Source organism: Echiichthys vipera (genome assembly GCF_963691815.1).
Source record: "Echiichthys vipera genome assembly, chromosome: 17".
NCBI classification, from domain to species: Eukaryota; Metazoa; Chordata; class Actinopteri; order Perciformes; family Trachinidae; genus Echiichthys; species Echiichthys vipera.
Window position 1 is genome coordinate 13210915 of NC_139842.1, and position 13196 is coordinate 13224110.

The 13196-nt window shown below is 39.3% G+C and overlaps 1 protein-coding gene across 1 annotated transcript; it reads right to left on the minus strand.

The window, feature by feature from the left end:
• Window positions 1-4689: 4689 nt before the first annotated feature.
• Window positions 4690-5802, minus strand: LOC310959931 (somatostatin receptor type 2-like; the record flags this gene model as incomplete). The annotated part of the gene is made up of 1 exon (XM_083931483.1): window positions 4690-5802. One exon carries the CDS (start codon window positions 5800-5802, stop codon window positions 4690-4692), a length of 1113 nt encoding a protein of 370 aa, XP_083787609.1.
• Between the last annotated feature and the right edge of the window lie 7394 nt (window positions 5803-13196).

Genomic DNA, 13196 nt, shown 5'->3' on the forward strand with positions numbered 1-13196 from the left:
ATGAATCTAGTATACATCTATTTTTTAAGAGCAAAAAACAAAAAAACATGGGAGAGCTTAGAGATGCTGCCTTTCCCAGTTGCTGGGGATGTGCTGCCATGGAAACTAAGCAGATTTGGACCTGAGTGTGCTCATGTTCCATTATTTACTGTGTTGATTGTTTTATTTTTAAGTCTGGTTGAGGGCAGGGAATATTCATTTATTTTTTTGCAACTCAATGATATTTTTGTTAACTGTTCTCTTCAGTGTCTTTTTTTTAAATTTTCAGTACAGTCATGTGTCCCTCGCTGCCCTGGTACTGGAAATGTTTTTGGACGTATTATGCTTTCATTCTTGTGGAATTGTTGGTATAATGATGGTGATGGTTAAATTGGCTCACCTTTTGCTGTTTATGAATTGTATTATGAATGTGAGCTTTGGGTTTCTTATGGCATTCTGAAGAGAAGACTCGATATATGAACTCCAAATGAGGTCCTATAATATGTGAGAATGCTGTGGTCTCCTTATTGAACACCTTGAAAGCTCTGTGCAAAAAAAAAAAAAAGCCCATTTAACAACACTGCATGCGACTTGGCTCTCATGATCTTATATGTGAAAAATTTCCCTCAGAATCGCCTCAAGGCCTGCTGACCATCATGATTTTTGTTCTGTAGTCTGGGGGTGGAAAGACGATCATGTGAGATATATAGAGGGTAAAACACATTGCACGTATATGGGCACTGTGCGACCACAGCCTGGCTCTGAATCCACCAGTGTTAATCTTCTCCATGGCAACTGTGTGTGGCTGGTGTAGACCGGTGTGGTCCGTGGTGTCTTGCCTCTGCAGTGCAGTAAACCCAGTGCTCTATTCAATCAGTATGCTGTCAAGTCAGACTTTAGATAATGCACATACACATCAGGGTGTTGTGGTCTGTTTTGTTTGAATATCACTGATTGTGTATGTATAAAAAAAAAATATAGAATTAAAAAAATAAAAAAATTTACTCATGTATAAGATGAGGGCCCTAACCTATCACAGTAATGCCGCATAAAAACCACAACCCCTGTTTTTTTTAGCTGCTCTGTAATTGAAAACAAACATGCATATCCTTTGGTCTGCTGCAGAACCTCAGCTAGAGGGCGACGGTGGGTTCCGAACAGTAAAATCAAAGACTTGTGTGAAATGGACGCACTTTGGTTTCGATGTATCATGGAGCAGTTAAGGCCACCCAAGGACATTCAGGGATGCAGCTGAAACGAGAAGGAAGAGGAGAGCTTCATTATCCGTTTCAGTGATTAAACTCAGAACAAACTGGAATGTGTACGTTCTGCATTTTGTCTCATTCTTCTATCCACAACATATACGTCCCAGAATTGAAGCACTGGATTGCATTCCTGTCAGTGTACTCTCAAATAAGAACGTATTATAAAGGTAACAGGATCATTTATTTACCAGGAGTGGGTAGGCTGTATACAGTGCAATGCACTTGCAAAAACACACTCGGCTTTCTATTAAATGTTGTTGGATTTGTGGCCTGAGAGCAGCTAGAGCAGCTTTAGTGTTCGATTTTGGCGCCACTCTGTGGTCAAACCGAGAAACTCACAGGAGAAGAAAAAAATAATTAAACCTGCTGAATGCAATGCAGGTATGTAATGTAAAGAAAGAGAACGTACACATCTTCACAATAATGCATCATAATCCAAATGTTTTATTTAATGCGAACATACAGTATTTTACCTGATCCCCTCCAGAAATAAGACATACACAAATCATTTCCTTGGCGCAATAATTTGTCTGATATCTTTACACACTAAAACAAGGCGTCTACCTATTTCACCTCAGTACCAGAATATGAATATGCAAATTTTCTTCATTTCTAAAGTTTTCCTGCTAGACACAAGATGGATCATTGCAAACCCATTCTCGGTGTACGTGCACAGACCGCTTCAAGTTTTTACATGACATGTTTAAGTCGAGTATTAGACAAATTCCACCAATTGAATATTTGGCATGTTTTAGCACTTCATTTTTTTCCTGAACAGCATTCCACAATATACCACACAAAAAGACTTTATTTACTTTCAATACAACCATACACAATCCATTTTTGCTCCATTAAATGTGACATTTTAGTAGAACTGAACAGAACAGAAACTGGAAGAACATACATAACGCAAAACTTTGAACCAAAATAATAAACTTTTAACAAATTCTAAGTTGAAAAATAAACTTTGTTTTAAGAAAGGTCTTTGCCAGAATCATAATTACTACAACAGCTGATTATATTGTATTACACAAGGTGTTTTACCTATTTGATGCACACTTAACACAAACTGTACATTTTAATCAGATATTATGTAACTAAGGTATGTGTGTGTGTGTCTACTTTTATGTATCATACAAGACACATGAAGAACAAACAACTAGAGTGGTTTGTAAGTGTATATATATATATATATATATACATATACATATATGTGTGTGTATATATATCTCCACTGTACATATATATATATATATATATATATGTACAGTGGAGATCAAAATTAGTGAAGGAATTATAAATACTTGATTTTTCTGAAATACTGTTATTTTTTATCGTTCAGAATGTGATAGAACATCTGCTGTGGCTATACCACTGCTGTACTAGCATGTTTTTTGTTTTTTAAATAACCAAGGCACTTCAACAAAAACCTTTATTTTGTGAAAAAAGCAGTGAGCAAAATTAGAGAACAGTAACCACTGTGTCAGAAGAGTAGATTTCAACAATGTTTTCTTCGGCCTATAGGATTAAAAATGAATTGGACGTGTAGAGGCCCTTGCTTTGAATGACTACAGCACATCTGCGCCCACAGGACATCACTAGTTTCTCACTCTGCTCTGGTTTGATCTTGGTCCGTTCTTTTTGAGGTCTCTTCCACAGTTCAGTAACTGTAGTAGTTTTTAGCTACTTGTTTTCTCTATGGGGGTTTTGTTAAGTGCCCTGGTTGTTTAAAAAAAGAAAACATGCATGTACAGCAATGGTATAACCACAGAGGTTATTTTATGAAATTCTGAACAGTATAAAATATCAGTATTTTAGAATAAATCAAATATTAATCATTTGTTCTCTAATTTTGATATATATATATATATATAGTATACATTTTTGCCAGAGACTGACTGGCTTATATGTTGAGATAAATGCAACACACACTGCACATGTAGGGGAAATGTTTAATAACTTATAGAGATAGCAATTTGACTACAGTGACAGACAGGGAGTCACATGATGGCAGGATGAACTGTGGACTCCTGTTGCAGCACAGTGATGATGATGATGATGATGATAAAGGAACACAGAGCCTCGTGAGGAAGTGTTCTAGCCCTTCACAAATACACGCCACTCAGAGACAGAAACAGAGATGGTTCAGTTCAAATAGCTTGCAATGGGAGGGCAGCATGGGACAAGCTAAATCCCTCATACTCACAAAATCAAAGAAAATAGTTACCAAAAAAAGTTTCACAACTTCCGGGATAGTGATCAATCCATTTCTTGGGTACAAAATTATCATTCACAAAATAAAATATGAGCTGGCTTTATGCTCTAAAATGATATAAAAACACAAAGCTGAGCCTCTCCTCAGCATTCATACTGAATAATTCAGAATCATGCATTTTGGAGAGAAGCAGTTACACTAAATACAATGACAGCAACATTATCACATGATATACATAAATAATAGTAAATAGGCAACATAGTTATAGTAACAGGCATACAGTGGCATTACTTTATATACCGTAATACTATACAACATTGTGGTAGAGTTTATATACATCTTAGCAGCACTTTGGTTAGAGGCTGGCTCAGTATATCGAGCCAGTACCATTAATGTAACTTAAATTATGCATGTAGCTATATTGACGCAGCGAGCGACACAGGACACATTATTTGCCCGCCAACTGAACACTGTTATTCACATTTAGATTTGATACATTTCTTCACAAGTCAAATTGGTCACACATTAAATACGGCTGTTGTACTGCAAAACACAACAATCAATTGCACAGACATTCATTATGCTCTGTGTCTGCAAAAAAAACCCAAACATCTTTACTTATTCACAAGTCAGATTTAACGTTTCAAAACTAATGGACACTACATATGAAATCCTCTGACTTTTCATAGTCTCTTTTTGCGTGTTCAAAAAGAGAAAATAACTCACAGACAGGACAGGAACCATCAAAGAAGAATGATAAGTGTTCCAGTTTTAACAGCAGTATGTTGTTTTACAGCATGAGCACACTACTATTTAGTTATCTTTACACATTGCAGGACTGTGGAAACTTGGCACAAGCCCTCTGCTGTAAACTATGTATATAATCCTGGGTCTCCAGGGAACATTCAAGTCACCCAGGGGACCATTTGCAAGTGGGAGTTCGTGTTTGTTCTACCTCAGTCAATACACTGAGAACAAACAGTCAAACAGATTTCATTTACATGGGTTGAGAAAACGTATGAACTTCTGATATGATTATGTTTTACTGGATTTGTTTACGGCCAGGGAAACCCAACAATGTGTCAAAAATAGATAGGGGTGTGAGTTCAATGCAGTTCAATGTTCCGTTGGTTGCTCCTACACGTTACTCTGTGAACCCCTTTAATATTTAATAATGTCCTCTCTGATGCGTCTTTAGAGATGTCTGTATGAGGGTGTGTTTCAGTGCTTTTAGATGCTGGTCTGAAGGTCTCCATTGAGCAGAGTACTTTGGGTCTCCGTGGGGTCATTAATCATGCGAGACTTATCCTGCCGGCTATCGCTGCGATCAGCCTCATCCAGCCCACCCACCTTTTTGAGACACAGAACATTCTGGAAACTTTTCTTGAAGTTCTCTGACAGGAAGGCATAGAGGATTGGGTTGGCGCAGCTGTTGGCATATCCCAGAACCACCACAAAAGCAAAGGTGCTCCTCAGGATGGGAGTGGTGCTAATTGTTCCCGTCACAGAGGTGACGTTGAAGACGTAGAAAGGCAGCCAGCAAAAGACAAACACAGCCACCACGATGGACACCATCCGGGTCACCTTCCTCTCTGAGCGCTTCCTCTTGGACGAGCCCACACGGATGCCTGAGGACTTTACCTTAAAGATAATGAACAAGTAGCAGAGGCAGATGACCATGAGGGGCAGGAAGAAGCCTAGGATGAAGGTGTAGAACATGAACGCTGTGTAGTAGGCCTCTTGAGGCTCAGGCCACACGATGGTGCAGAAGCAGCCGTCGTGCTTTGTGATGATTCCGCTGTAGATAACGATGGGCAGGTTAACCATCAGTGACACCCCCCACACTGCTATGTTAATACTCTTGGCCATGCGAGGCTTGCGCCACTTTGTGGACTTAATGGGATGCACCACAGCCAGGTAGCGGTCAATGCTCATGACCATCAGGCAAAAGATGGATGTGAACTGGTTCAGGGAGTCAACAGTCATCACCACCCTACAGAGCACAGGGCCAAACGGCCAGTGGACCAGCGCCAGCTGGATGGCGATGAACGGCAGGCCTAGCATGAAGAGCACGTCAGCCACTGCCAGGTTAAGGATGTAGATGTTGGTTACTGTCTTCATCTTGGCATAGCGCAGTATGACGTAAATGACGAGGGCGTTTCCACAGAGCCCCACAGTGCAAACCAGAAAATACAAGCAGGTGATGACCACCGTACTGGTTTTGTTGAAGCTGTGGTCTGTGTAGTTCCCATGGAAGTCAGACTCATTGCTCTGCATGAAGCTGTCATACATGAGGTGCTCCGACAGGTTCGGAGGTGACGATTGGAACATCCAGGAGTCCATGATGCCTCTCCGTCTCGCGTGGATTATGGCATCTCACCTGCAAACATAAAGACTCAGTAACAGTGTAAAATACTTTCTATTATAAATGTTTTTACAATCCTGACAGCTATGGTCAAGTTGACAGAGAATAAAATAATCATTCCACTTGATATATTATATTGATTTTATGCTTTCCAGAAGAAAAGTGTGATCCATCATCATCTACATCAGATACTGAACGTCTCTCTCCCTTCCTGCTGACGGATGTTAGTGTGTTGAACAAATTTAACAAGCGGCTATTACTATGAGTGGTCTCTGTGATGTCCAAAATCAAAGTTATCATACAGAATGTTTAATGTCCGTTTAAAAAAAGAAAATGTCACTTTTCTAATCACCTGCATGGCCAGCGCTACCTAAGGTTTTTTTTTTTTTTTTTTATAATAGATTTAGTATCTGAATCCTCTCCCTTGATAACAGACCTGATTGATAGCATGTGTGAAGAGGAGCACCTCAGGATGTTTGGATCCGTTTTCTACCTGAGGCCAGACTTCCCCTTGTGTGTTTATTTGGTCAGGCACTGCTACCCAGGGAAATCACTGTGCACACCCTTTAGTCATACACGCTCCCTGGAGAAACATTTGCCCTTCATTCTTGGTAAATGATCAGCTGTGGCAGTGTTACGCTGAATTCTTTGCTGACACATTGTTTTTAATTTATTAGGGGGTTGGCATGGATGTAAATTAATCCCAGCCTAAGTAATTGCACGAGGGGAATCACAACACTGCCAATAGGTTTTTCCGCAGTCAGATTGAAGTGCTTGTCACTGCCAATGCACAGGAGGGAAAACATGGTCTGACAACTTAGTTTGGTGCCAATAACATAAGAGGTTTTATGATGCCAGTTTATCATTTTCACCATGGTAGCAGTAATAGGGTGAACATTGCACATTGGAGTCTTGTTTTTGGCGAATAGTTGACTACATTTCATTAAATGGGATGTTTGAGCTCAGTGAAAACATAAATGTACGATGTCTAAATAAGGTGGATGAACAGATTATTGCATAAGGTCACATTTGGAAAGTCATCAGGAGAGACATCTGTACTTTGTGTTGCATATTGCATAACATAAACACACGTAGTTCATTATTCCAACAGAAACAGAGCACAACAGACAATAAAATAATATACTCTTGAAGCAATTAGTAGCTCTGTTGCTGAGGTGAACAAAGCATTAAATGGAATCTATAACAATTCACCTATCCCTTTTGGCACGAGTAATATTTTGGCACTCTTGTGAAATATTATTATGTGAGCAGTTAAATTGCTGTATTTGAGGAATGCTGTTCATGCTGTGCAACAGGTATTCTTGCTATAAAAACAACAACTGCCCAGCGCCAGCACAGTCAAAAGATAGGGAGAAAATGACTACTTTAAGGTTTTTCATCATTGTTTTATTCTTCTCTGCTCAAGGCCATGAATTCTGCTCTAACTTTTGCTTTTAGTGGCTAAAAAGTAGAAGATAAGAAGATGGATATACAGATTAATAAATTATTACATGCTCATATGCAAATTCATCTTATGGGAAATATATATATATATATATACAGGTAAATATACACACCTTTAGTAAGAATGAGGTATGGTCTGGAATTTATTTCTAATGATAGCAAAGTCTGCACAGTCCCAGCTGAGGGTTTTTGTGACATAAGATCACATCTTTTTTAATACACATGCCAGAACATCATCATATTGCAGTTAACGGTACAATTGCATACTGGGAAACAATGAGAGTGAGTCGGACATGCTCAGTTTGGCAGATGTCTCCAACTTAATTAGAACTGATCATATTATCTTGTATTGTACCATCGCCCCACATCTACAGATCTGTTATAATTCCCCAATCACTCTACTGTGAGTCAACAAAAGTATCGCCTTACCTGTAACCTGATTCGATCTCACTATCTACAAAATGCGCCACTTCTGTACGGATGAAAGTATTTCAGTCTTTATGGCAGAATCATCATCTTTATCTTCGAATATTCTTCAAGTTTGTCTCACTGGCATCGCAGTGGAGACATCTTTCTTCAATGTGATGTTTTCTTGGAAAATTCCCATAATATGGCCTGCATCACATACGAGGAGAAAAAAAAAAAAAAGGTTGGACAAGTAAAAAAGCTTCGACACGCTCGTGGTGCGATGCGCGCTGTGACTGCCTCCAGCTGGAGAGCGCAGATTTGTTAAAGGACGCACAAAAAAGGCTCAAAGGAGGTGCTGAAGAGAATCACCTCTGAACGAAAGAGAGCCGTCTCCAGATCAGGTTCAGCCCTGCATACAGGTGGGGCTAAATGAAACACATGTTTAATGGCATCTTGATCAAAGTCGCACAGTGCTTTTGATATTGATACAGTGAAAAAGAATTAAGCACCGATATTTTAGAATACAATTCAAATTGACAAAAGTGAATCATATATATATATATATATATGTATATATCAACACAAAGTAAGCATTCAGGGCACGTCGGGTTTAATGCTTAATATAACTTTTCTTTCCAATAATCCAGCCGAAATGTTTGTCACGTGTTTTGGCAGAGAGGCTTGATTCTCACGAGAGTCCGTGGTAATGGTCGAATATATGGCATTGAACCTGGGGAAAATGCTCTCAGAATCTTTTCCTCCACCATGAAGAGTTTCAATGTATAATATAAAACTTCAAAAAATGATGATCAATTAGTCAAACGTACCAAAGTAATTTTTTTTTTTACGAACGCTACAGGTCCATTTATCAGAGTAATAGATGGAAATCCAATATTATGGCTCCCACAGTTGTTTTGAGCCTTCTGGATGTGATACCGACCCAGGACCACTATACCACCTACGCCACTGATGGCCAGAAACTGTATTTCAAGTCCATGCTTCAAAATATCTGCTATGTAGCTCTCAGCCATCAGAGGCAGCACTGTGCGTGCGCAAAGATGGAAAGCAGCACTTAGATTATGCAGCGTGACCCCCCCCCCCCCCCCCCCCCCTTAACCCACCGGATCAAGTTTGAAGTTATTGTCTTATCAATGAGATAACAATAGAATGTGTTGATGGATGCGCACCTTTCCCCTTTTTTTCTCCCGAAGAACGAACCCACATCATCCCTTCAGCATGATGTGGTTTGATTGGCCATGGCCATGTTTTTTTAACACTTGAACCCTCCAGTCTTTGACAGAAGATCCATCTCACTGGGCTGAGTTAGTACAATCTGCTGCACAGGTAAGCTACATTTCACTACTGTATCTGTCAAACTGCTATTTTGGTATTGGTGGTGTTGATGTTGCTGTCATGCAAACGCATGCAATCTGGGAGAAAGTTGTGATGTAGCATGTTGTTGTCCTTGCTCTTTACAATGACTTTCATCCTAAGCTGCATTTGGCATGTGCAGTGTGTGTTTGGGCAGCAATCGTATGTCAGAAGGTTATTTTATGTTGCGTTTTAATGTCACAACAACACTTTTTGTTTGTCAAAGTTTTCTTAAGCAGTGTATGTGAACTAAGTGGTACTCTTGTGTCAATCAAGTGTATTTCGAGAAAAAAAACCAAGGCTGCCAGAAAAACTGTTGGGGCCTAAAAGTTATATGATGGCATATGATTGGGGTGCTGCTCACATTTCTTTATAGCTGCATAGAGGTGGATGTGTTGCCACAACAGCTGTGACCACTGGGCACAAAGATCTGCATTTAGAGGTCTTCTGTCCTTACTCTGGTGTCTTCTTGTTTGCAGTGTCTTTGTAAATTCCTCCATAGTTCTTGTCAACGTCAGTGTCAACATGTCAGTTATCATCTTCTGCAACTTGGCAACAACTTCTTTACTGTTTGGCTTCTGTAGTTTCACAAGTAATGCACATACAGTACAGATTTCCGCCCAGCCCTAGTCGGAATGACTTCCGTGTGTAAATGGAGGTAAGCAATTGTTAAAATAGAGGCCTGTCTGTTTGTCAGCATTTCTGCCCAGAGATTTAATCGATCCACATGTCGACTAAATGTCAAATAATTCAAGCTGGAAGTCTCATCTAGCTTAGCTGTCACCGCCATCTGCTCGGCCACATCAAAAGTGAAAAGGCCCTTCTCATAATTCATTGCCTCATTGCGTCAGTAAGTTCCCAAAGCTGGAGGCAACGTTATTTTTCAGTGTCTCCTCTTATGTTGTGTAGAGAAGTGAAGCCTTTATGGAAATGGGCAGACAGCTTCTTTTGAAATGTGCTGTATTTTGACGTGCAGCATCTGTTTTTATCCCTGACCTGCAGATCCTTATTAAGTCAATTCAAGTGATAGATAATGTCACTGTATTGAATATGTGAGTATCTTAAGCAAGCACTATGGGTGCTAAAAACACGTTGTTGTGTGATACTGTATTGATTGTCAAAGAGTAGCCCTTTTATGGCTTAAATGCAAAGATTTGTGGCACACGGTGGTATCGCCGGCTTCTTGTCAATGCACAGTCCTGAAAGTGCTTGTTTAAGAATAGTGGAAAAAAAGCACTGATGACCATAATAAGCTTAATGTTGATGCAGTTAATCTCCAGCTTTGCTGTGACTCCATATCTATTAAAGGAGATGGTGTCACTGCAACATACTTCTGATCTGATTCAGATTTTTTAAAATTTTCACGAATAGCATTTCAGAGAAATTAAAGTACTTCAGTACTGTATTCTCAAATGATGCATGCTTCTCTTGAACCCACTAAACATTAAATGATTCCCCATTATTCTCTGGCCCAAAAAGAAATTAAATGAGAGCTGGAAAATTAAACCTTAAATGTTAAAGAGAGACGGTATAGGTAATTTCTCTCATTATCTGTGTGAAGGAAAGGTCCCCGGGGATATTAAGAAGATTAAGAAGGGAAAGCAGTTTTTCATTAGAAATGATCTTGCCACCAGAAACAATCAATAACCCATTAACTTGATTTTGTGTTAAATACGATATGGGTAATAAAAACCAGGCTTATTAATGACCCTCAAGGTACCATAGCGTTGTTTATCAGTATTTCCCCCTGACTGAAACAAGCATGCCCATGCATACTGGCATTGATTGATTTCCTGAGTGAAATCCTGATCACTCCTTGGGTTGTTTAGTTCTGTGTTACTTTCACTGATGGTGGTGATACGATGCAGGAGAGCGCTTCAAGCTCCGCTCTATATTCGCCTTCTAATTACTGAGGCATGACCAAGCACCTCTCTGGTTCACGCCCTGAATTGAAAGCATTGATTATACTTCCTGCCAGGGTAAATTGACAAACAATTAGCAGCCCAGAGGCAGCTGCGAAAATTTCCAATGGAAACCACTGATGCTTTTGCCGTTTTTGTAATGATTCTGCTATAGACACACATTAAGCAGGTGTTCTGAAAGATATTGCTGCAATATGTTAGCACAGAGCAAAGGTATTATGTTTTTTGTGGCTTCAATGAAACTATTTTTTTGTCATTGTCAGAGTCATTAAGAGAGAAATAAGATTTTGATTTGATGGGTCATGGTCTTATTTCTGTTTCTGGTTTACGTGTTTTTTACAATATTGGATAGGTGTTTTTCATAATGTCTCATGCTGTTATAGATTTATTAGTTGTCGTTATAAGTTCACTAAAGTTTTTCTCAAGGGGCTGTTGGTCAGTACTACCTCCATCAACCTCATGTCATAATGTCATAAAGTCACTTAATATATATTTTCTCTATTCAATTGATCATAATGACACTTGCCTCCTTTGGGCCAAATAGTCATCTAAATGTTAATCAACTACAACATCATTGTCTTCCCCCTTATCTTTTCCTGTCAAGGAGTACTGTCGCTTAGTTACTGACGTTGTGACCCTTCACAGTTTGAAATCTAAAGGTTGTCATGGATTCAAGATGCTTTTTCCATCCATTATGCTCTATTATTATTATTATTATTATTATTGTTATTATTATCATGATGGTATAGTGCTCATAAAGAATTTGTCAGTGAAAGTCTCATCAAAATGGAAAATGATGATTACCTCAGTAGCTACCTGTAAGCGTGACTAGAATTAGCATCTGATTATAGTGTAAATGATTATATACTGTATGATGAGACGTGACATGAATAAATCAGTGTAGTGCTTGCTCTTAGAGCTTTAGGGCTGCATCTAATGCTTATTTTCATTATTGATTAATCTGCTGATTTTCCCCTTGATTAATCCAGTCACAAAATGTCAGATGATGAAAAATGGTCTTTCGAATTTCCTGGAGCCAAGAGGTATGCCTTTAAAAATAGCTTGTTTTGTCCAATCAACAGTTAAAAAGACATTTTGGTAACCATGTTGTCTGCAGGGCTGTCCAAGACCAGGTCCAGTCCAGTTTGAGTCGAGAGCAAATCCAGAGCAACTGAGTCCTGCTCAAGACCATAACAGGCAATAGTTAGCTTCAGATGCTTGATAATGAGCACATCATTAGAATCAGCTGTGTTAGAGTAGGGACAAACCTAAAACATGCAGGACAGGGGGCCCTCCAGGAACAGGATTGGACACGCCTGCAACAGTGCCTTTCCAATGCTAATATAGTGATTAAGGAGTAAGGGTGGATCTACTAACAAGAATGATCTATCTTCTAAAATCAAACTAATCAATGCATAAAATATACGCAACGTTCTCTACAACTGATCCCAAATCAGCCAGGGACAACTTGACCAGTTCTCAAGACTTCAAAAAGAGTGGTCTCAAGACCAGACTCGAGACAGAGACTGGACTCAAGTACTACAGCCCTGGTTGTCTGGTAAAAGGTATGATTTTTTGCAGAACTGGTAACTGTATGCGTTTTAGCTATGAGTTCCTCATAAACTGACAACTAAGTGTGTATCTACTCTTATCAGGGAAAGCAGTTCTAGTCATAAGCCTCAGCCAACGTGCACAATATGCTCTCTGTGCACTCTTTACACATTGTTGTTTCACACAAAATGATTCTGGCTGCTGCGATAACTCCAGCTCCTAGGAGACACTGCTGTGGTGACCGGGTGATTCTGGAGGATGTGGATCCGTCCACTGTTGATGCTTTTACAGATGCTCTGTTAGTGAGCACTAAGAGAGACTTAAATGTGCGTTATGGCAGTTTTAAATTACTTTGTTGCCCATATTTCTGCTTTCACACCCTGCCCCGGAAAAACTGACCTAACATACATTTACCCTGATCTCATTAAACATTTATAGATTTATAGAATTTGTTTTGGCCTTTGCAATTGCCTGCTCTGGTTAAAAAAAAAAAAATCCTCTATATATACATCTATAAATATCAATTGTCTGAGGCTCATGGTGTACAGTTTTTGTCAAAGCTGTATTACACCATTTTGTTTTCGATTTATTTTGATATCCCCATTATTTTTGTGTCATTGCTGCCCCATTCTGGGTATTCTGTATCACTAAAAACG